The sequence below is a fragment of the Equus przewalskii genome, chromosome 10, assembly GCF_037783145.1.
Source record: "Equus przewalskii isolate Varuska chromosome 10, EquPr2, whole genome shotgun sequence".
Classification (NCBI taxonomy): Eukaryota; Metazoa; Chordata; class Mammalia; order Perissodactyla; family Equidae; genus Equus; species Equus przewalskii.
The window spans coordinates 6,381,232-6,404,381 of record NC_091840.1 but is presented as its reverse complement, the minus strand read 5'-3'; the positions used below and the strand labels follow the sequence as shown (position 1 = coordinate 6,404,381).

The 23,150-nt window shown below is 57.6% G+C and overlaps 3 protein-coding genes across 23 annotated transcripts in view; 2 read left to right on the top strand and 1 right to left on the bottom strand.

Moving 5' to 3' along the window:
• MYO15B (myosin XVB) overlaps positions 1-3,944 on the top strand; it is a 33,988-nt gene extending 30,044 nt beyond the window's left edge. For all 11 annotated transcript variants that reach the window (XM_070559994.1, XM_070559995.1, XM_070559997.1 and 8 more), the window contains 11 exons: positions 847-920; positions 1,010-1,125; positions 1,218-1,312; positions 1,415-1,492; positions 1,612-1,708; positions 1,865-2,010; positions 2,179-2,294; positions 2,616-2,749; positions 2,934-3,067; positions 3,186-3,326; positions 3,489-3,944. In XM_070559994.1, the coding sequence (XP_070416095.1) occupies positions 847-920; positions 1,010-1,125; positions 1,218-1,312; positions 1,415-1,492; positions 1,612-1,708; positions 1,865-2,010; positions 2,179-2,294; positions 2,616-2,749; positions 2,934-3,067; positions 3,186-3,326; positions 3,489-3,548 (1,191 nt within the window). In that variant the 3' untranslated portion in view covers positions 3,549-3,944. The remainder of the gene's footprint in view (positions 1-846; positions 921-1,009; positions 1,126-1,217; positions 1,313-1,414; positions 1,493-1,611; positions 1,709-1,864; positions 2,011-2,178; positions 2,295-2,615; positions 2,750-2,933; positions 3,068-3,185; positions 3,327-3,488) is intronic.
• A 20-nt stretch (positions 3,945-3,964) lies between these two features.
• Positions 3,965-23,150, bottom strand: part of RECQL5 (RecQ like helicase 5) — a 34,909-nt gene continuing 15,723 nt past the window's right edge. For 6 of the 9 annotated variants that reach the window (XM_070559998.1, XM_070560002.1, XM_070560000.1 and 3 more), the window contains exons 9-20: positions 8,278-8,496; positions 7,942-8,041; positions 7,777-7,813; positions 7,588-7,646; positions 7,427-7,500; positions 6,975-7,068; positions 6,532-6,666; positions 5,741-6,282; positions 5,514-5,604; positions 5,079-5,303; positions 4,778-4,847; positions 3,965-4,687 (exon numbers count right to left, since the gene is read on the bottom strand). In XM_070559998.1, coding sequence (XP_070416099.1) covers positions 4,587-4,687; positions 4,778-4,847; positions 5,079-5,303; positions 5,514-5,604; positions 5,741-6,282; positions 6,532-6,666; positions 6,975-7,068; positions 7,427-7,500; positions 7,588-7,646; positions 7,777-7,813; positions 7,942-8,041; positions 8,278-8,496 — 1,747 coding nt within the window. In that variant the 3' untranslated portion in view covers positions 3,965-4,586. Of the gene's footprint in view, positions 4,688-4,777; positions 4,848-5,078; positions 5,304-5,513; positions 5,605-5,740; positions 6,283-6,531; positions 6,667-6,974; positions 7,069-7,426; positions 7,501-7,587; positions 7,814-7,941; positions 8,042-8,277; positions 8,497-23,150 lie in introns of all 9 variants that reach the window. The other 3 variants (XR_011522896.1, XR_011522897.1, XR_011522898.1) reach the window with 2 other exon arrangements.
• Positions 10,630-18,317, top strand: SMIM5 (small integral membrane protein 5). 3 transcript variants are annotated; one of them, XM_008513283.2, is made up of 3 exons: positions 10,630-11,062; positions 17,063-17,216; positions 17,703-18,317. In XM_008513283.2, the coding sequence occupies exons 2-3, from the start codon at positions 17,090-17,092 to the stop codon at positions 17,810-17,812; spliced, it is 237 nt and encodes a 78-aa protein (XP_008511505.1). In that variant the 5' UTR covers positions 10,630-11,062; positions 17,063-17,089; the 3' UTR covers positions 17,813-18,317. The 3 variants fall into 3 exon arrangements, with proteins under 3 accessions (XP_008511505.1, XP_008511506.1, XP_070416106.1); XM_008513284.2 differs by having other exon boundaries at positions 10,720-11,062; positions 17,068-17,216; XM_070560005.1 differs by lacking the exon at positions 10,630-11,062 and adding an exon at positions 16,424-16,446 and having other exon boundaries at positions 17,068-17,216.

The following is a 23,150-nucleotide window of genomic DNA, read 5'->3' as shown; positions in this document are numbered from 1 at the left end:
GGAGGTACAGTGGTCCAGGTCAGGGCAGGCCTTGTAGGCTATTGTCGGGACTCCGATTTTTTGAGAGAGATGGGCAGCCACTAGGGGGCTCTGAAGAGACTTGTCTTACATTGTGCAGGGTCGCTCTGGCTGTTTGTGATTCTGGGGGTGTAAGGGAAAAAGGAGGTTATCGTGATAATCCCAGGTTAGAGATGGTGCTGGCCCAGGCCAGGAGGCAGCAGCAGGGGATTAAGACCCATAGCAGCAGGGTCTGCTCTGAATTGCATGTGGGGTGTGAGAGAGAGCGGCCAAGGATGACACCGCAGCCTTGGCAAGAGCAATGATCATCTTCCACAAGGAAGCCTGAGGGCAGAGTGGGTCTGGGCTGGTGGAGGAATCTGTTTTGGACATGTGAAGTCTGAAGTCCTAAGTGGAGGGCCTGGGGTTCAGGGGAGAAGTCTGGGCTGGAGGGAGGCACCAGGAGTCATCGGCAGATGAGAGCAGCTGAGATCATCAGGGAGCAAGTGTAGACAGAGGCCCAAGGGCACCGCAGCCCTTAGAGGTCAAGGAGATAAGGGGAGCCAGCAGAGGAGACTAAGACAGAGGGACCAGAGACAGAGGAAGACAGGGCTGAGCACGGCCCCGAGGCAGGCGAAGACAGTGACTTAGGGAGCAACCAGTTGTGCAAAGATCTTTGTCAGTTAAGACAAAGATGGAGAGATGACGACTGGGCTGTCACCTTGACTCAGCCCCCAGCCCATGGCTGTTAGCAGAGGATTTCTTCTGACTTCAGATCCCATGCCCTCCTCACTCCACCACACTGCAGCTCGGCATTGCCCTGCCTACCTGCACTTCTTGTCCCCACAGTTGTGCCAGGAGGAGAACCTCAGGGATGAGATTTACTGCCAGGTCATCAAGCAGGTCACAGGACACCCCCGGCCGTGAGTGTGGGGGACTGGTGGGGGAGAGGCAGTGGGCAGCCCAGTGTCGTGGTTTGGCCAGCTCGAAGGCCAGGCTCTCTGCCCTGCAGGGAACACTGTGCTCGAGGCTGGAGCTTCCTCAGCCTCCTCACCGGCTTCTTCCCGCCGTCAACCACTCTGATGCCCTACTTGACCAAGTTTCTACAGGATTCAGGCCTGAGCCAAGGTGCCTGTGGGAGGGGCTTCCAGGCTGGGGTCTCGGCTGCTTGGGGAAGGGTTTGGAGATGCTCATGACCCCAGCCTGGCTCCTCTCTGCAGAGCTGGCCCGGACCAGCCAGGAGCACCTCCAGCGGACAGTTAAATATGGGGGACGGCGGCAACTGCCCTTCCCGGGTGAAATGCAGGCTTTCTTGGTACTGGCGGGTACAGGTGGCTGGGCATTCTAGGACTCCTCTGGGTGGGGGAGCTGGGACCTCTGTCCACTGGGGGACTGACCCTGCAACCTGTCTTGGCAGAAAGGGCACACTGTCCGCCTGGTTCTAATTCACCTGCCTGGGGGTGTGGATTACAAGACCAACATCCAGACTTTCACAGTGAGTGCAGGGCCACCAAGAAGGGGCTGGGGAGAGGCAGGGAAGCCATGGGCATCAGTTCTGGGGACCGCCCCCCTCAGCCTCCCCACCCCCTATCATGGCCCTGTCCTCACGCCTAGGTGGCAGGAGAAGTGCTGGAGGAGCTGTGCGGGCAGATGAGCATCATGGACCCCCAGGAAGTGCAGGAATTTGCCCTCTTCCTCATCAAAGGGGAAGGTGAGCCACCTCGCCTGGGGAGGCTGGACTCAGGGAGGTAGCTTACTGGCCAGGCCTGCTCTTGTGCCCACCGGTCAGGCAGTTCCCATGCTGGGGCTGGCAGGGCTGTGGCGGGGCTGGCCCTGGGCAGGATGTGGACCTGGGCTCCCCATGCAGGTGAGCTGGTGCGGCCCCTGCGGCCCGACGAGTACCTCAACAGCGTGATGGTGGATAAGGACGTGAGCCTGCACAGCCGGCGGCTTGGCTGGGAGACCCAGCTGCACTTCGACAATCCCACCTACATCAGCACCCACTACAGCCAGGTCAGCCCCACCTGGCCCTGGGCTGCTGTGCTGCTGGCGACTTGAGTCCTGGCTGCACCTTGAGGGCGAGTCCCTGCCTGGACGGGGGACCTCCAAGCCTCCCCTCAAGGAGAATGGCTGGTGGGGGCTTTGGGGCACAGCTGCCCCCTTACTGCGCCCCCCTCTCAGGTGCTGCGGGACTACCTGCAGGGGAAGCTGTTGGTCAGTGCACAGGCAGAGGACCTACTGGCCAGGCTGGCCGCCCTACAGCACCTCAGCAGGGCCTTTCAGGATACCCCCTCAGAGTGAGTGTGAGCGCGGCCCCCACGCCTCCTGTCATTCTCCCTCCTGGTGCTGAGGTAGGCCTCAGCACCCACCCCAGGGCCTCAGCCCACCACGCCTCACCCCCTTCTTGAAGGTCAAGGCCACTTGACTTGTAACCTTCATGGCCCTAATTCCATGTAGCCGTGGAGGCTGTATACATCTGTCCTCCCCACCCCAAGCTCAAGGGCAGGGCCCACACCTTATTCATGTGTCTGGATTCCCAGTCTCACCCACAGTAGCCACTGGTTCATTTATTTAGCACCTGCTGTATGCCCAGCCTTGACTAACCAGCTGTGTCTTAGGCAAGACCTGTTGGCTTACTTGCCAAAGACACTGCAATGGCAGGTGAGAAGGGCCACCATAAGGATGCTGATGGGCCAGGAGCTGAGGCGGCTGAAAGGATGCACCTCCCAGGAAGCGCAGACCAGCTTCATCGGTGGGTCTGGGGGAAGCGGGCTGCTGGGGCAGAGGCAGGAGGCCCAGGAGGGAATGGGTGAGGGTAGAGGGGCTGAGTAAGCTTTTCCACCTGCCCTGCCCCTCTCGCCGGACCTGGGGGCCAAATAAGGCAGGGCCCAGGGCCCCAGTGGCCAGAACTCCTGTCCTAGCCCCTCCATCCCCAGAGGCCGTGAGGCAGCTGCCCCTCTTTGGCTACACTGTCTACGTGGTGCTCCGAGTAAGTGAGGTGGCCCTGCCTGGACCTGGCTTCCTGGGGCTGAACCGCCAGCACATCATCCTCATGGACCCCAGCTCCCAGGTGGGCCAGGTTCCTGCCCCAGGGCAGGCCTGGGCACCCTTGGGCCAATCCTCTCCCACTACCTACACTGACCCGTCCCCTGAGAGGAGCCAAGCTCTGTTGTCTCTGCTGCCCCCAGAAACTGTGCTGCTCTGTTGCCCTGAGGGAACTGCAGCGGATCCACCTGCTGAGCCCACTGGAGGAACAGGGGTCCCCTGGCCTGGAACTCAACTATGGCTCGGCTGACAGCCCTCGGACCATCTGGTTTGAGCTGCCACAGGTGAGTGGCCAGAGCCTCTGACCACCCAGAGAAGGTGACGCATGCCTCACCCAAGCCTGGCATGCCCGGGAACCTGGGCCCAGGCCGATGGCTACTGCTCAGGGGTGGTGTGGGCAGGGGCTGGCCAGGGAGTCCTGTCCTCACATGCCTGTACCTAAGCAGGCCCAGGAGCTGAAGCACACCATCACCTTCCTGATGCACAGCGGCATCGCCTCCGATTAATGGCCGGCCTCACCCAGGAGGAGTGGGGGAGGGGCAGAGAGGAGGAAGGGGCCTCTCCCTGGCCCAAGTCTCACTTGGACAGTCTCCCTTGGGTGCTGTCAGGCCATTTTGGTGTGGACTTCACCACTTGGCTGTTCTGGAACCTACCGCAGCACAGCCCGGCTAGCCCACGTGGAGGCCATGAGGCAGGAGCTGCTACAGTGATGTCAACTGGGAAAGACAGCAGCGAGACTCCCTCATGGTGGGCCTGGGGCGGGGCTGCAGGAACTCAGCTTGGGCATCTGATGTTGCCCAGTCTCAGGGAGATGCCCACCTGGCCCCAGGCCCTGGCTCAAAATCAGCAGGAACCCAGCCTGGGAGAAGCAGCTGCTAAAATAAAACACCTGAGAGAAAAGAGCTGCGTGTGCATGCGTGTGTCAGAATAAACAGGACTTTATTCCTCCGGGAGATGTCTCAGTCCTGCTCGCCTTCCTGACCAGGAGCTGAGTGGGAGCAGGGCCTGGCTGCTGCCCCTCTTCCCACGAACTCTGCACCTGGGGCCAGGCTGGAGCTTGGCCAGGCAAGGGAAGGGGCTGGTGGGCAGAGGACCTGAGCCAGCAGGGCTCTTCCTGAGGAGGCCCCAATGCCTTGGACAGGTAGGCCTCGTCTTGGCTTACAACCTGCTAAGTACAAGACATGGAGGGCCCGTTCCTTCTTTCTGTTCCCCTGGCAGCAGCACACCACCCCACACCTTCTCATCTGGAGATCTGGCCCAGAAAACCCAGCCACGAGGGCCAGGAGAGGCAGGGAGGCTAGGAGAAAGAGGACCTTAGGCCATGCAAGCAAAAAGGTAGGCTGACCGCTGGCCTCTGACCTTGATTTGGGAGGTGTCCACGCCCACCTCCAAAGCAAGCTGTGGTCTGAAGGGGGAGGGGCCCTGAGAAAAGACAACGCCCCTGATGGCAGTGGGCCTGCCCACTTTCCCCATTCCTGAGCAAGGCCCAGGTGGCCCAAGGTATAGTCTGGGGGAGGACACTGGCCCTGCTGGGCAGCAGTCCATCATCTCTGTGGGCCACACAGGCCGTGCCAGTCCGCTTCACTCTCGCACCGGGCCCGGCCGTGGAAGAACAGCTTGATGAGGTTCTGGGCCTCTTCCTTCACTACAGATTCAGGGTGGGGAAACATGAGGGCCAGTCTCCTCTCTGAAGAGCCCCACAAGTGCCTCCTGGCCCAGCAACGCAAGCACTCACCGCTCCTTCCAGGAGAGGTCTTCTGAGTCAGCGAGTGTGAGAGGTGGCGGGCAAAGGCTTTAAATAACTCCTAGAGGCAGAGGGCGAAGAGGAGCAGAAAGCACAGACCCCTGCCCTGCTCCTGGAGTGACCCACAGCCATGACCCAAGGGCAAGGCAGACCCAGGGAGGGTGGCAGCTGGGCTCAGGGCTAGCCTGCTTCTGCCCTTCTTTCTCCTGGGGCTCACACTCTCTATACCCCCACCACACCCAAGTGTCCCAGGCTTAGGGGAGGGCAGAGCCTACCCACCCACCCACCCTACCTTGGATGCAAACTTGCCCTCCTTATAGAAGGGGGTCAAGCACTTGACCACAACATTCGCAGCCTCCTTTAGGGAGATGCCAGGAGCTGAAAGCTGGCAGGAGCCCTTGGCCATGGGGTTCAAGGTGTCCTGATTGCTGGCCGAGATGCTGCCCTTGGCCTCAGCTAAGATGGAGGCCTTGGCTGAGGGGCGAGGCCTCTTCTGAGCCTGGCTCTCTGGGTGTTCCTGGGCAGGGCCACAGTAAAGGGTCACTCTTGGGCTCCCTGTCACTGGCCTGTCCTCTCCTTCTGGAGGACCAGGCCATAGCACCTAGTAGCTCCCTCTAGCCCCTGGGATGTGGAGATGATTTTCACCCAACTCCTAACCCAGAGCAGAGTAGATATCACCTGGTTCACAGGCCTCTTCCCTCCCCTGTGGCCTTGTCCTTGTCAGTACCTGCTGGGGCCTGGGCCGCTTGTCCCTCTGTGTCTCCTTTGTGGGGGTGGACTGGTCTTCAGGGGGCCCCTGGTCTCTGAGTGGGCAGGTACTGGCCAGAGGAGAGAGCAGGCATCAGAGCTCCAGGGCCCTTGGCCCAGGCAGCCCAGCAGAGACCATCCTAGGCATGGCCCGAGCTTCAGAGGCACAGTTAGCAAGGAGATTTCCAAACTACCCTGTGCCCATACCTCAACCCCTCCCTGGTGCACTCCTCAGTCTGAGCGGGGACAGCCAGATGTCCCAGGGCTCCATCCTCCTCCCCTGCGCACTTCTCTGGGGCTGTTGGGGGTCCGCGCACCCCCTCACTGGAGGGGCTGGCACCCTCTGCCGGTAGGGCTGACATGAGTGGAGGCGGGCTCTTGGCCCTCTGGCAGAAGAATCGGGTGATGTTCTGAGAATCCTTGAGGGCCGCTGCGGCTAGAAGCTGCTGCTTCTTGTTGACCCGGGCCTTGGCAATGGGACTGCCCCCAGTGGGGCCTTTTGCCTTCTTCTCAGGGGAGGACTCCCCACAAGAGGCACTGCTTCCGGGGGCTTCTCCTCTGGGCCCAGGGAGGGGCTCAGTGCTATCCTCATCCTGGAGGCCACAGGGCCGGCTGGGGGGCTCCTGCTTGCCTCCCCACACAGGCTGGGGGGCTTGCTCTTTGGGCCGCATCTTCTCCATCAGCTCAGTGGCTGTCTGAAATGGGTAGGAGCCTTTGGGGAAACCAGCTCCCACTCGCTTGGGTTTGAGCTGTGAGGAAGAGGAGAGAAGATTCTTGAGGGCACACCTGGCTGGTCCAGGTGGGCCCACATTGGTGGGGCTCTCAGGAGTGGGGGAGGGAAAAACTGGGCAGGACATCACTTAGGGGTCAGGTTGATGAGAGAGGAGCTGCGGGGGCTGCAGGGGTACAGCTGGCAGAGCAGGGAAGCCTGAGGGCTTGCCCTGGGGTGCCCTAGGGCCAGGACCCAGGTTGGGGGTGGATGCTAGGACGCTGCTCACCGAGTAGACCTGGGAGGCTGGCGGGATGTCGTACTCAGTGGGCTCCGGGTGCTCGACCTGGGCACTGCAGCTCTTGGCACCGCCTCCCACGTCATAGAACTGCCCATCTTTAGAGGCTCTGTGGATCTCAGCCACCTGGGGCAGGGACAGTCAGGCATGCTGTGGCACCCACTAGCTCCTGATAACCCCCAGCCCAGGCTTTCCACAAGTGGGTTTCTGTGGCCTGTGGTTGGAGGCAACTGGACAAGTTCTAGTCCTCACAGGGTTGTCTGAAGACCTCCAGCTGGCAAAGGATGGAAGTCAGGTTCCCCTGACATAAGTGGCCTCCCGGGTGGGGGGTGGATTCTGCGCTGCCTGCAGCCAGAGGGCCTACAATGTGGAGGGGCTGCCCTCTCCCACGCTCGCCCTTGAGCATGCCCCACCCACTCTTGCCCAGGGCCCACCTTCTTCAGAACGCTGGCCTTGTATAGGTTGGCCACCTTGGCATTTCGGAATGTCTCATGCTCCAGCTCCACGGCCTCGGCCTGGAGGTCAGGTCTGAGAGTGAGAATGAGCATGAGGTGTCAGATGGGCCTGAGCCTTTTACCTTTTGAGCTCCAAGGGAATCAGGGACCCTGGAGATGGCTTCAAGGCCTGGTGGGAATGGCTTTGGGCACCCGGATTGCAACCTGAAATCTCTGGGCACCCTGTGGCTTACTGCCCTTCAGCAGCCACTGGCTGCCTCTCAGTCGTGGCTGAGCCTTCCCGCTGGGGAAACCCGTACCCACTGGGAGTAGGATGGGTCACAATTTGGGAAGGCAGCACCCAAACAAGCTGGGGGGGAGGGACAGGGGTTCCTATGGTCTCTAAAGGAACAGGAGCTTGGGGAGCCCTCCTTGGTCCCCATGACACTCACCCATCAGAGGTACCTGTGGCCTGGCGGTTACTGCTCAGAGCCTCCTCCAGAAGCCCCAGACAGTGCTCACGGGCCTGCACAGGGGAGGGAAGTTGGTCACATGAGCCTCAGGTTGGAGGAGGAGCCTGGGGGGCAGGTGTGAAGAGCCGCCCACCTCTTACCTTCACAGTGAGCCTGGGGATCTTCCTGCTAGAAGCCTCTTTCAGGGGACAGTCCTCATCTGGGGGGTGGAGGAGTGGGTTCTTCCACTCTACCTTCTGCTCTCTGGAGTCCCCAACCCCCCAACAAGGCATCCTCCATCCACACCTCCAGAACACCCCACAAGCCCCCGGGGACATTTCTGTACTGACCTGGGGGTACAAATTCCTCTATCTTGGGGTCTTTGCCCTGGAAGACAACAATAAGGGCCTGTGAGGCATCTGCTTCAAGATAGCTCCCAGTCCAGTGCCAAGGAAGTGGCTGAGACAATGTGAGCCAGGGGCCACCTGGGACCCCGTCAAGCCCCTGCCCCTCACCTTGCGCAGGCTCATCTGCTTCTGGTAGAAGAGATTCCATTCCCGCTTGTGGGCCTCATCTCTGCCCTCGTCCCCACTGCCTCCAGAACCTTCGTCGTACCTAGGGGACAGGCTGGGTGTGAGCAGCTCTGGGCCTGGGCTTTGCCCTCCCACCACGCCTCTGGTGGGGCAGCAAGGTCCCTGATGCCCTGGCAGCTCAGGGCAACACTGAGGGCCTGGCCCACAGGGTAAGGGGTGGACTATGGCATTGTTGCCTCTGGTCTGGCCTTGGCACCAGGGGGAGAATACCAGACTATTTCCAGTGGGTTGGGAGCCCCTGGCTTCACAGCCCCTCACCTGCTGAAGCCCCCATAACCCCTGCGGCCTCCCTCATACAGCTCAGGGTCAAAGCCATTCTCCTGGGAGGGCCCGACGCAGGTCTTGCTGCAACTGCTACTCTGCTCCAAGGCGCTCAGCTGCTTCCGCACAGCTGCAGGGTTCTGGCAGTGGTCACAGCCTTTGGTGCAGGCGGGGGGCGCATCCCCAAAGTACTTGGCAATGGCAGCATGGCGGCACCTGGAACAGGCAGTGTGGCAGAGACAAGGGGTGAGGGACCCAGGCAGGCCAGCATTCGTTCCCGCAATCCCTAAACTCTGGCTGAGCATTGCTGTGACTGCACCATGCTAGGCATCCTCACACACCTCATCCCATGCAGGCTTCACAAGGCATCGCTTGGTTGCCCATTTTACAGATGAGGACAATGAGGTGAAGGAGCTTTCCCAGAGTCATGTAACACATGGGGGTATCCAGAGGAGCCAGGGCATCAACTGCCTTCTGTCCTGCTTCTCTGTAGGTTACTCCTCTGGGCCCCAGCCCTCTGCCCTGCTCTGTCCTCTGGCAGTGGGGTGCCCTGGGAGAAGCATGGACTCTGGGTGCAGATGCTGACTCTGCTGCTGAGGCTGTGTCCTTGGGGAAAGTATTTGACCTCTTGAAGCCTACGCTTGCGGGCCTGCAGAACAGTGCCAGAAGAGCACTGGCCCCGAGGGCAGTGTAGGGCTGAGTGCGATGATGCTCTGAAGTGCTCTGTACCACACCTAGTGCACAGTAAGGCTGTTATTATTACTCTTCACGCTTTGCTGGGGGTGGGAGAGGAAGGGCACAGCAGGAGGTCATCATCCCATACCCCCCAGCCCCAGCCTCAGTACTCTGCCCTGCTTCTCTCTCTTGGTGACCTCTTCCTTGTTGTCCCCAACAAGCAGCTGCCCAGCCCAGTGTACACAGCCCAGGGCCAGGGGGCTGCCCGAGAGCAGGAACCAGGCCGCTCTGAGAGCTGGCACCATATGCTAGTCAGTGGCGAGGGCAGCACGGAGACACAGCCTTGGCTGGAGTCTTCCTCACCGCATCTTCCACTGCCTCCATCCTGCCGCAGCCCCCTTGGGGTGCCGGCCTCCAGCTTTCTCTCCTCTAACCCCCCAGGCTGGGGGTGCAGTCAGTCCTTGGGACAGATGCAGAGGCCCCAAGAGGAACCACAGCTCTATCAGGGTTCTCACAAATGGCCATTCCTGCCACAGGAATGTGGCATGGGGTGGGGGAGCCCAGGAGGAGATGCTGGAGCAGAGGCAAGGCTGTCCAGGCGCCATATGCCAGGGACAGAATAGCTGGTGCCACTGCTCTAACGAGCACACTCCTCTCAACGTGTGCACTGCCTGGGGCTGCAAGAAACATCTAGAGAAGCTGGGACCCCGAGCGGCAGGCTCCAGGAACAAGAGCTGATTGTTGCAAGGCCCCTAGGAAGCACAGTCTGGCTGCCTTGTTTAGTTAAGTGGAGAACGCAGCTCTGAACAGCCTGAGACAGCAAGGAGGCCGAGGCAGCCACCGGAGGGCACTGTTCCCGCCGCTCCTCAAGTCAATGTGTAACACATTCCAGTGCCAGAGTCTGTGCGACCGCACAGTGGCTGCCTGTCGAGCCTCTGGGAGGTTCTGGCATCCAAGTGGTGTGGCCACAAGGCTGGCTTCCTTCGCCCCGCCCTCCCCCAAGCCCTGACTCACTGGAGTTTTGTGCTCACACTCAAAGGGCTCCATTGACAGCTCACAGATGCGGGCTGTGGTCGGCTCCTGCGCTGATCCAGGCACAGCCTGGTCTGCTGGGGTGGCACAACCAGCCAAATGTCAAAGGGCCCCACCAGCCACTGAGCTCTGAAGCCCGTCCCTGATAGCTGGGCCAGGAGTATGGCAATGGCCCCAGCAGGCGCTCTTTGGCAAGAACAAGACCAGCAGAGTCCTCTCTCCTCCCAGAGTCCCAAGGAACAGAAGGCACCGCCCCAGGCAAGCAGGCCAAGCGCAGGCCACTCTCAAGTCACGCAGGACTCCCAAGTTCTTCCCCAAGATGCCTCCCAAGGGGGCTGGCTGCTTGGGTGGTCCAGCAGCTCCCCTACTATTTACTTTCTTTCCAAGGAGAGGCCAGAGGGAGGGACCAGTCAGGGAGTAGCCTGAAGGACAGGTTGGGGTCAGGGAATGTGGGCCCAAAGGCCCTCCTGAGCGTGGGCAGGGAGCCAAAGAGCTGGGAGTGCCCGGGGCCTCCCCCCTCCCTCCCCACTCCACTGCTCAGGTGGAACCTCCCAGGGGTCATCTTCGCCAGGGAACAAGAGAGCCAGGGAACAAGAGAGCCGACCTCCTCTTTCATCAGATCACAGCCCAGGCCCAGCCCACAAGGCTTAACACACACCCGCCAGGAGGGAGAGGAGAGGAAGAGGAGGAGGAAGAGAAGAGAGGCAGCCCGGCCCATGCAGACTCTGGGGCAGGGAGCAGCAGCAGGACAAGTCCCCAGCAGGGACTCCCTCGCCTGGGCTGAGGCACTGGCTCCCCCCTCTTCAGTGGCCATTCCGTGTAACTTGAAACTTGGATCTCTAGGACGACCGACAACAAAAAAGCTGAGGCCGAGACGGCAGCTGGCTATCAGCAGCGAGGAGGAGCTCACTTGCTTGCACTGAGGAGAGGCGCCCAGGGAGCAGCATCAGGTCAGAAAAGAGAAGTCAGGGAAGGAAGGAAGAGGTGGCGGCCAGGGCTGAGGAGAGGCACGTGGAGGCTGCTCGGCTCCCTAGCACCTGCGGTCACCCCCCAACTCCAACACCTGAGCTCCCAGGTGAGTGGTGCAGGCCACAGATGAAGAGGGGACGAAGGGAAGGGAGCAAGAGGGGTCCCCTACCCCAAGAGCAGAGGCCACAATTTACCATGATTGCAGAGAGGAGGGTCACAAGGGATGCACTTGGTCACAGTCTCCAGACAGCCTCCTGTCCAAACCCGGGCTCCCCCTCTTGCTGGGACCCAGCACTGGGGGACACAGCCCGAGGCTGCAGCCCTCCACTGAGGGTGGCTTCCTCCCTGCTTGCTGAGCAGGCAGAGGGGCCCAGAGTGCCGCTTACTCTGCGAGTTTGTTTAAGCTGTTTCCATTCAGGGGGCTTACACGAGGGATTTGACGGTCCCAGCTGGGGAGAGAAGCGTCACCCGCCACTGAGCCTCCCTTTCCCCTGGACACAGGCAGAGCCCTCCCTGTCCCTGCTTTCCCCCAGTCCAGAAGGCTCCGGCAGGGTCTTCCCAAGTCAGTTCTTACCCCCCAGGATGTGGCAGGACCCACAGCAGCTCTGCCCATCTGTGTCAAGAGCCGCTATTTCTTGTGAGGGGCTTGGCCGGCTCACTGCCAGCTGTTCTCAGCTCGGGGCTCTGCCCAGGAGCTCCTCTCTGGGCCCCTTTAGATCCCCACGAGCCCCCAGATTTCCCTGCATGCTGCGCCAGAAAGGCGAGGGCCTGACTCTAAACCCAGGGTGGGAAGAAGGTGACAATGGTGGACTTGAGCCTGGGGGAGGGACTGCCCTGGTATCTGGCCCTCTGGCCCTCTTTGGCAGGGCCCCATGAGTAGAGACTGGCTGCCTACTCCTGCCTCCACGTCCCCACAGCAGGGTTAAAATCTCCCTCCCCCATCCCCCAGATGTTTTCCCCAAAGCAAACAAGCTAGTATCTACTTAGAAAGAAAAAGACGGATCCAGGGAAAAGTGGAACCCAAGGATCAGTCCAAGTGTTCTTGGCTCAGCAGAGGCTGTGGGATTTGGCCTGGGTTGGTGGCTGGGGAGACTGAAATCCTGCGGTGACAGGCAGCGTGTGGCAGAGAGAAGGGGCAGATGCTGGGCTGTGCTGGAGGTAGCGGGTTAGGCCTGGTGAGGGAAGGGCGTGGTGGGGAGCCCATGGCTACCCCTGCCAGCTCTTATCTGTAATATGCCCCAGCAGGTAGGTGGGCATCAGAGTCTCTGTACCCACAGAACAAGGGTGGAAGGGGCCCCCGGAAAACAGTCTCCGAGCTGGGAAAGAAAGGTGATGCTCAGTTTCTGGGGCTTCAGGAACAACCACCAACAGCAGGAAGTGCCTCCCGCCCTTGAAAGCGACAGGGCTGGAGGAGTAAGGACTGCTGAGGGTTCAAGTGCCTACTGCCTACTGCAAGTCAGAGCCAAGGAAGAGAGGGGGTTGCCCTAAGGCTCAGCACAGTACACAGTGGGCATCTCTGCCTTGCTGGTCGAGCCTCTGGACCCCCAAAATCTCCCACAACCATCAGTTATGCCTCATTCTAGCTGTTCCTCAAACAAGACAACGCCCCACAGGGCAAGGGTGGCTGAAACCCACCATGACAAAATAACAGGGGCCCTGAGCCATCAACACACTGCGCTTATCATTCACAAACACAGGCGCCTGCTGCCTGGTACTCTCTATTCTCTTCCCTGTGGGGCGTCTGGAGTTGGAATATCAGTTTTGCAAGGAGGAAGCAGGGACACTTCAGTACCAAGTGGCAGCTGTTTGGCCTGCAAGATGCCTGCCTGCTCTGTCGCAAGGTTCTCTGTGCCAGGAGATGCCACACAATGGGATGTTTTCTAGTCCCTCCAGCTCTGCCAGCTTTCCTCTCTGCCCTGCTCACCATCCCCCCTCCACCCCCCGCGCCCCCCCCCCACCAGCTGCCACTCCAGCCAGGGAGCACCCTCCGAAGGCTCAAAGAAGAGCCATGCGGACAGCCAGGCTGCTCTTCCTTCCAGGGGCTAGGGGAAGCCACCACTAGCTTGGCTGCTTCCAACGAGGAACCACTGAGCCTGGGGTTGGGAAGCTCTCAGGTTTCCCTGGTTCACAGGCAGGAAGTACAGTTTTGGAAGGAGTTTGATGGACCTCAGGATAGAAAGACTGGAAAAATACAGAGAATTACCAGTAGCCCCATTTGGCTTCCCCATCTTCCTCCCTCCAAACCTGGGAAGGTAAAGGGGACGAGAGGCAGCCAGCCCCAGAGTGCCCACTTTCCCAGGCCACAGCTGGGAACACTTAGGCCTCCCCCCAGAGCAAGGGCTGGGACACAAGCCACATGGTCACCTGACGGCTGCTAGTTATATTGGGCACCAGGCGTCAGGCACCCCCTTGGCCTTGCTTTAAATAGCCCACTGAGAAGACCGCCTGGGATCTGCTGCTATGTGCCTCCTTCTCTTAGGAGAACAAGGCCCCTCCAGCTCCCCAAGGTCCTCACTAACGCTCATTCTGCTCAAGCCCAAGCTGGAAATGACAAAATGTCAACTGAAAAGCAAAGGTGGCTCCTCTTCAGCCTTTGGGGCAAAGCAGCCATGTCCAGCAACCCCACTTAGTTCATAGCACAGACGGGACCCAGTGAGCAGACCTGGGTAAGACCCCAGGCTGGGTACGGCTGGCTAGTTCAGGTCCCCAGAGAGGCCCTGGGTACAAAGCTGACTCTGTCTATGTCCGTGGCCTGCCGCTGGTGTGGACTGACACTCCCAGAGTGGAGCCTGGGTCCTCTGGGCACGAATCTGCAGCTTTCTGATTTCCTAATGTCTGCAAGATGGCTGACCTATAGCTGAAGCTTCTGCTCCACACACCTCGCCTTTACTGCACAGCAAATTCAGCCTCGGCCCAACCTTCCTCCTCCCCTCCTGCCCGCTCTGGAGACCGCACCCTCAGACTGACCTGGGGTCTCCACACCCTTCTCGCTCACAGGTGGAGGCGCCCCCTCTGCGAGCCCTCCCGGCTCTCTGGGCGTGGTGGCAGCACAAGTGAGAAAGCTCCCCCTGCCCACCGCCCTCTGCCCACTTCCTCTTTTAAGGAGTGTCTCTGATGGCTACATTAGGCAGTGCAGGCACGAGGCCAACCTGGCTGAAAAAGCCAGACCAAGTGTAGACGAAGAGGGAGAAGAAAAAGCAGCCCAGCTCCTGAGCCCGGTGTAAACTCTCCTCCAGGGCTTCGGTCAGCACCGCCACCTCCTCCAGGAATGAGGCCAGCAGGCGGGCTCCCATCCTCCTGGAAACCTGGGGAGTGGGGATGCCCAGGGACCCCAGAACAAGGGAGGGGACCACCTCCTTGTGCAAGTCTACTCCACTGGTCAGCGGAAGGAAGTCTCTTCGGGTGACCAGAGGAGAGGGGTCCTATGTTCAGGAAGGAGTTCGATGAACAAGAGATAGACACACAAGACCCATCCCTTTGGTGACGAGTACCACCTGTGGTTCTCAAAGAGCAGGTGCGGCCCTGGCCTGGTGAGTGATACGCCTGATAAAAGCAGTGCTCCAGACTCAGGAGTGTGGGGTCGGGCTGATAAGGTGGAGCCCACCTGCCTTCAAAGGGCTCTGACCTTCCAGTTCCTGTGCTGAGCCTACTGCACGGGTGGTGCACTCAGTGGGCTGCTCTGGGACTGACTTATCTTGCTGGTAAGGAGCAGGCTGCCAGAGACAGGCCTCCATCGAGAGACAGCGTTGGGCAGTAGGGGGAGCGCTGGCTGGGCCCGTCCTGCTGTGTGACCTCGAAGAAGTCACATACTCTTTCCAGTCTCAGTTTCCCCATATGTAAGAGGAGTCAGGGGTGGATGACCCGTGTCATTCTAGGATTCTAGCCTCTTAGTACATTTGGAAACTGGGATCCTAATCTGCTTTGCAGAAACGTGCTGACCCTTGGGTAGGGCATGAGGGAAGTTAGAAGACCTAACTCCAAGGAGCCTCCCACTTTTGACAGGAAACCAGTGAATATTCCATGGAGCCATCATGAGCCTGCTACCCCCATCATCACTTAAAATAACAGCTCCCCATCTCCAGCTTGCCCCCTACCACTTCCTTCATTTCACACACCGTAAACATCCTGAGAAGGAAGGACACAGATGAAACTCCCCAAAGGTATTTGGGGAGGGTCAGGTGACAGTATATAGCGGGGTGCAACACCCCGAAAGGCTGCCTCAACTCTCCTGAGCTGGCCAGACCCCACCCAGAGGGGAATCACATGCGCTGGGCACCTCCCTGTGCCAGGCTCTGTGCTGGCTGCTGTTCTGTGCTGCCAGGTGGTTAATCCTCCAACAGCCTTGAAAGATAGACAGCTCATCTTCATGTAAAGAAGAAGGGCCATGTGGACAGCCAGGCTGCTCTTCCTTCCTGGGGCTAGGGGAAGCCACCACTAGCTTGGCTGCTTCCAACAAGGAACCACTGAGCATGGGGTTGGGAGGCTCTCTGGTTTCCCTGGTTCACAGGCAGGAAGTACAGGTTCACAGGCAGGAAGACTCAGAGAAATGAAGTGACTCGTCGATGTAATGAAAGCAGGAAGGGGGCAGGCGGTATTCAAATGCAAGACATTTCAAACAATGTTCTCTGGGGGGCAGCTGACCCATGAGAGCAGTTTCCTTGTGGAGAAGGAGATGCAAAAGGTGCACACCAGTGCCCTCCACGTACTGAAGGACTCTAACGCAGAAGAGGGGTGCAAGTGTCCTAAGTGACCACAGGTGGGACTAATGAGGTCACTAGGAGGTCCCATCTTCTCACAGTCAGAACTGCCCCAAGAAGGAATGGGGTGGGCTGCTGTAGCAGGCAGGAATCCCCACCTCACCCAGAGAGGCTCAGCTAAGGCTGCGCACCACAGGGAGGGCAAGGAGCCAAGGGCAGGGTAGCTCGAGCAGATGACCTTCAAGGCAGCTCTAGGGCAGCTATGCTGTGGCAGCAGCACTGGGAGTGACCGGCTTCACAGACTGCACCATCTCGGGGAGAACCTGCCTGGCTGAGACCAGCGACAAGGCAGTGGTAACTAGAGCCCAAAGTCTGGCACAAGCCCCTGGCCACCTCTTAACTGCCCTGGATTAGGGCTGCCTTGGTGAGCAGGTTCAGGCTGGGCTGGTTCCTCTCTGAAGAGGCACTGGCTTCCTCATGCCCACAGTTGAGGAGGAAGGGGAAAGCAACTCTGATGTACAACATGCCCCCACTCCTAGACTCCACCTGGACCTTCACCTTCAGCCTCTTGGGTACCCTAGGGAGGCCTGGAGGGCTGAGCTGCCACAGACCTGGGGCGGGGTGGGGCTGCAGAGGGGACTGTCCTGGTCAGGGCAGGGGGCAGATCCGAGCCAGCAGGGGAGGGGCTGACTAAACCAGCCCTGGGATGCCTGATCCCATCGAGAAGCCTCCTTGGGAAAAAGTGGAGGGACACAGTGTCTTCTCTTCCTCCATACAGGACAGAGAACACCGTGTGAGTAAAGAAATTGGGCTGGTGGGAGAGGTGGGGGGCCCTGGGGCTGACCTTGGCCAGAAGGCCCCATGAGCCTGCTCTTAGGAGAACCTGATCCTTCTGCCCCCACATACGACAAAAGGCAAGAGCACTGGGCTGGAGTCCTGAAGCCCAGTCTCCCTGCCAGGGAACCCAGGGGAGGCACCCAAAGTCCTGAATGACACACGGGCCACCAGGGAAGCTGCACCAATCCAAGGCACCCGGGCAAAACCTAGGAGTGGTGTCTGAGACAAAGGAATGTAACAGTGAAGTCACCGCACCTCACAGTCAGAAACCTTGGCTAACCTTGGCCAGGTGGCAGACCCCTCCTGTGTCCACTTCTGCCGAGCTGCCCCCACAGTAGGGCCTCAGGCTCACTGTCATCACCACCTTCCCTCACCCTGAGCAGTGCCAGCTATGTGGGGGCTGAGGGCCACCACTGGGCAGAGGGGCCCTACCAGCTCCCTTCCTCCCTTGTGAGCCACCAGGGGTGTGATGGGTGAGACCTGACAAACTCGTTCAACGGGTTGCGGGTGGGTGAGAGGGTGGATTCTCTGAAGCCAGCCCCATGGGGACTCCACGTCCTCTCTCTGCTCAGAGCAGCCCGACAGGAACCTGGCGCAGCATGGCAGCCACCAACTTTGTGCAGGAGATACACTCCATGGGTGAGAGGCTGCTGCTCAAGCTGCAGAGGCTGCCCCAGGCCGAGCCCGTGGAGATCGTGGCCTTCTCAGTCCTCCTCCTTTTCACAGGTAAGGTGGGGCTCTCAGAGTCTCCTGAGTGCCCATGGCTCTTCCTGGCATCCAGGAGAGACGAGACCCTGATGCAAGAGGGCTGGCAGAGGTAGCTGGGTGTCCCCCAGGCAGGAGGAGGAGGACTCATCCCTCGGGGGAAGCCAAGGAGTTTCCCCCAATCCTCTGACATGCTGCTCGAGTGATGGGGTGGCGCTGGGAACCAGGACCCAGAGGCATCTCCAGCATCCCAACCCAGGGATGAAGGAAGCAAAGCTCTGGGCAGCAGAGGAGGCACCACCGGGAGGTCAGAGCCCTGGTGGCTGGCATGAGGACAATCAACACCTCTTGTCAGACTCTCGGGTATTTCTGACCGCAAAGCCAGACCTTTGGGCAAAGGTCCTCCACACCTCCAGAGGGGCTTCTTCAGAAGTTGGGTGGGTGTTCTCGCTCCTCCCCCACCGCTGAGTTTCCTGTGCTGTCTGCTTCTCTCTGCCAATCCTCCAGCCACTGTTCTGGTGATGCTGCTGATCGCCTGCAGCTGCTGCTGCACTCACTGCTGCTGCCCAGAGCAGAGGGGCAGGAAAGTCCAAGTGAGGCCCATGTCCCCACCGTGAGGGACATAGATGACCGAGGAGACACTAGAGAGGAGACTGCCAAAGTCACAGCCCAGGGAGCAGCCTGGCCCTGCAGCCCTCACCCTTGACGACAGAGATCGATCACCCCAGCTCTGGCCCTGCCCAGGAACCCAGACACTGACACCTGGAGCCTCATCAAGGAAATAAGGTCTGTTTCGGCCACAAAACTCTCTCATCTCTCAGCGAACACTGGGTCCCGAGGAGAAGTCGACTGTTGCAAAGACTGAGTAAGCCACTGGGAATTCTTTGCCTGCCTGCACTTTCTAACAAAACATGGAAGTGGGGTCCCCATACCTGGGTGGAGAACAGCCCACACCTGTGAGGAGCTGGCCCTCGGGGCTCCCACACCAAAGAGGAGCAGGCCAATCAGAGGGACTTTGTGCAATGGTGACTGGAGCCCAAGCTCCCTGCCACAGAGGGGGCATGTCAGTATTCTGTTACAGTATTAGTCTGTTTGTTTCCCAGTAAAAGCTTTTGGATTATGTGTTTCTGTGGCACAGACTCCCTGGGCTGGGCTCTGTGCATTGGGAGGGCAATGTGCCAGAATTCCAGGGGCGTGGCCACCGACTGTCCTTTCCAGGCCTCTGCTCTCCCCGTGCCCAGGAAAGCTGGAAAAACACGCAGGCAGGAATGCCATTCAGGAGGGAATGCCACAGAACAGGGGAGGCATGCAGTGAACTTCCTGTCGAGCACTAGATACTAACAAACTCTGGCTCCCAGATGCCCACTCTGCAGTGAGGAGGCAGGTGCTGGGCTTGGGAACACCCCTTAACAGTTTCCACTCCCATTATCTGTAGCCTGCACACTCCACACTAGCAGGCTCAGGCCACCGGGTCTTCTCAAACTTCTGGAGTAAGAGAAGAGAGGTCAGGCCCCTAGTATCGTCCCTAACCTGCATCCTGACCCCTTCGCCCTTTCCGCCTTTGTGTGCCAGACTGTCCAGGTGCAAATCCTCGCCCTGCCACTCATCAGCTGTGCGAACGCAGGTTAGTGACTCCACCTCACCTCACTGAGCCATGTTTCCTCCCCTGTGAGGTGGGGCTCATCCTGGTAACTGCCTCCTGGGGTAGGCTTGTGAGGATAAACTAGGATGACCTCCATCCAGCACAGTGCTGGGCATACCCATGAGCTCTGTAGATATAAACTGTCATCATTATTTGCCCTTCTACACAAGGGACTGACCCAGAGCAACACGGACCCATTTTAAGGACTGGTCCTGCTGAAATGTGAGACCTCCCTGCCTCTCTCCCTTCAGTTTATTTTCTCTTCCAGAGAACTTTCCAGGTAGAGCTACCACCCCAGGAATGAGGGTAGGGGAGGCAGGAGGCTCCCGTGGTCCCTCCCCCTTCTTTCCCACTGGTCCCCCAGAGCCATAAAGAGGTTTGCATTTTTTGTGGATTAAGAGAACAGTTTAGTGGCTACCAGGGGAAAGGTGGGGTGGGGGGTGGGCACAAAGGGTGAAGTGGTGCACCTACAACATGACTGACAAACATTAATGTACAACTGAAATTTCACAAGATTGTAACCTATCATTAACTCAATAAAAAAAAAAAGAGGTTTGCATTTTTTACATGCCTCTGTCATCCTGGCCTGCGCAGCCTGGGGGCAGAGCACCGGCTACCCCAGAAAACAGGGAGTGGAGAGGGGATGATGGCCCCTGCTACTCCCCCCAGCTCCAGCTGGTAGCCAGGAGGGAGAGGCTCTTCGTTCTTGGGCTGGTTTCACTTCTTGGTGTCCACGGACTTGTCTGACAGGTTTGGTTTGGGTTGAAGACCCAGAGAAGTGCTTTCACACAAAAGAAAAGAAATTCAAGAATCTGCCTGTACCCTCCGCTCCACCACCACAAAAGAATGGGTTTCAGAATAATAATGATGACAATAATCACAGTAATAATAATGAAGATGGTGACGACGATAAAGATAGCTAAAATTCACTGTGGGCTTATGCGTGCTCAGGCATTGTTTGAAGCATTTTGATAGCAGATAAATTCATTTAATTATCACAACAACCTCAATGCTGCAGATCCCATTATTATCCCCATTTTAGAGATGAGCAAAATGAGCCTTAGCTGACACTAGGTAACTTACCTAAGTTCAACCAGCTCAAAAGTGGCAGAGCCAGCCTCTGGGCCCAGCCTGTGCACTCCAGAGCTCCTGCTCACCACACCCAGGGCCCCAGGCCTCCCAGGTGCAGGACAGATAAGGCTCTGATTCCATTATCTTCCATCAGCCAACCCCAGATCCCAAACAGCCACACCCCAAACTCTATCTCAAAATAACCTTCCTAGGAGTGGGTGGGGCCCAAGAGGTAAGAGCTGGGGTGAGGCCCAACTAGGTCTCCCTCCCAGAGGAACAACGGAGGGAGGTGGGAGGGACCGGATGGGAAGCGCTGCTCTTTTCAGTCCCAGCGCCCCAGGAAGCCCTCAGTTCAGGAGGTGCTCCAACAGGGCAGCAGCCCAATTCCCAGCGGACCTTTCCTTAAGCAAGTTTTCATCAGCATCAAGAATGTCCCTTCCTCGGGGTGGCTGAGGCTGAGCCTCTTTGCTAGAAAAGATTCTGGCTCCCTGGTCCAGCTGCCAAGAGGTAGGGACACGGGCAGCCCTCAACACCGACAGGCTGACTGGCCGAGTCATTCACATTTTCCTCCTCCAGCCCAGGCAGTATCTAACTGCTGAGTCCAAATAAGATGCTGTCCCTGCCCTCAGAAGGCTTACTCCTTCCCACTCCATGGTAAATTGGCACACACTGAGCCCCATCACCAATGGCTCTTCCCAGCTTTCGGGCCAAGTCCTGAGCAGGCTTCAACTCTACTCAGCTTAACAAACCAGATCTGCTCTAGGATGACAGCAGCTTGGTAAACTCGGGGCATGGGTCTTCTCTGGGGAAGATGGGCATGGAGAGGAGGCAGTAATTCCCCCTGTGGTAAAGAATAAACAGAGAGGTACAGCAAGATGCTGGTGGCCATGGAAGGTGTGGCCGACAGGCTGTCCGAGCCTCAGAGACCATCTGGCTGACTCTGGCTGCCATGCCACCCTGGACCAAGCTACCATCAACGTTTGCCTGTGGTCACTGTAGCAGCGTCCAAGCCAGTCTCTGAGCTGATCTTACCAGCCTCTTCGTGCCTCCCAGCCTGTGGCCTCGGCTCCACCACATAGTGGTCTCTCAGTTCCTCAAAAGGGTTTCACTCTACTCTTAAGATCTGTGCGTTTTAGCCTTATGTCAAGCCTTATCAGAAACTACAGCAAGGCTACCGGAGCAAGAATCTCATAGCAAAACTTGGCAGAGAGCATACAAAAGAGTCTTCTCAAACATTAACATTTCAAAGCAACCTACAATAAAAATCTTCATGATGACATATTTGCTTATGGGTAATACTCATTCCAGACCATAAAAAACTGAGGACAAATTAATTTTGTCCTTAAAAACAGTTTTCTCACTCTCCTAGGGACTTGCTGCCTGCCAAACACTGTCCCCTAATGCCCTTACATGGTCTTCACGTCTCAACTTCAACACCACCCCTCACAGGGGAATCCCCTCAGCCCCCAGGCCAGGATATGCCACAGGTACCAACAGCATTCCCTCCCACTTCCCTCCACATGCTCTTCATGGTGATCATTTCAGTAGAATTTTCTGATTGGGGCCAGCGGTTAATTGAAAAAGTCGGTTAAAATAACTTTTGTGTATATGACATACATTCTCTACGCATCTCATTTTAAATGGAAACACACTCATGCACATTCCTTGACCAATCTTTTTTTTTTTAAATTGAGTTAATGATAGGTTACAATCTTGTGAAATTTCAGTTGTACATTAATGTTTGTCAGTCATGTTGTAGGTGCACCACGTCACCCTTTGTGCCCACCCCCCACCCCACCTTTCCCCTGGTATCCACTAAACTGTTCTTAGTCCATAATTTTAAATTCCTCATATGAGTGGAGTCATACACAGATTATCCTTCTCTCGCTGGCTTATTTCACTTAACATAATTCCCTCAAGGTCCATCCAAGTTATTGCAAATCCTTGGCCAATCTTTTTGACGTCACGCCAGGGTCTTTTCTCTGTGTCGGTTTATTGACCAGAGCTCCTACATTATCTATTGACTAAATTTTACGTTTCTTTAAAGCTGAATAAGAACTTAAATATATCTGCAAAGAAATCTGAGTGTGAAATCCTTCTGGATTTTTACAAAATGTTTACAGTTGTCTTGTCCACATCTATTGTGACAGGATTATCATTTGAGTCATTCCGAAGTCATTCCAAAGTGGTCAAATACATGTTTATAAAAACAACTCTCTTGCTGCACTCACTCTGAGATACAGCTCAAAGCCTCAGAGCTCAGAGTGTGGCGCAGGTGAACAGCTGGGTTCAAACCCCGACGCAGTTACTTCCTAGCTGTATGACCTTTGGTAAGTTACTTAACTTCCGCGCCTGTTGCCTAGCTGTAAAATTGGGGTTTCGGCTATTACTGCTGTTTCATTTTTTATGTAATGTTAAGTGCAAGTATGTAATTACAACAAGTACAACTGCCACAAACAGGTTTGGGAACAAACAGCTGACTCTTGATAAGCATCCAACTTCACTGATGAAGCGGAAGTACAAGGGTATATTAGAGACCAGCCCACTGGCTGGGAGCATTTAGCAGGCCAAGTATTAGTCAGTGTGTTTTACAGAAGGAACTGGGAAGCATCAGGTAAGCCAGGGGTCAATTAAGCCCATGATAGTTAAGAAGGACTTTACTGGCTTGCTCATCATCTGTCTCCAACCCTGGCTGCACATTAGAATAGCCTGGCATGTTACAAAGCACAGGGCTCCGATATGCCCAGAGACGGACGCAAGTGATATGAGGTGGAGCTTGGACACAGGCACTTAGAAAAGCTCCTAGATGATTCTACAAAGAAGGCTGAAGACCGGCACACCAGAATGTAAGCTCTGGGAGGGCAGGGCCTGCCCTCTTGGGTTCACTACTGCTCTCTTGGTTCACCACTGGACATGCAGCACCTCACGCAGTTCCCAGCCACAGCAGGCACTCGCATCCTATCTTTTAAAGGAGCAATGGTGGCCACTAGGTTTCAAATGCCAGGACACACAGGCTCCATTCCCACTTCCTAGCTGCCCTATCAACCAGTGGGTAGGAACCAAGCACACGAAGCAGCTGAGGCTGTGCCTGAGAGGCAGACAAAGGCACCGAGGGAGAAGTTAGGCCTCTGCAGGAACCCGGGGCCTCAAGGGTGACAAACGCTTCAACCCAGAAAGTAGTTCTAGGAGGTGCCAGCAGGAGCTGCAGTTAATCATTTACCCGGCACCAAAGGAAGGGGGCA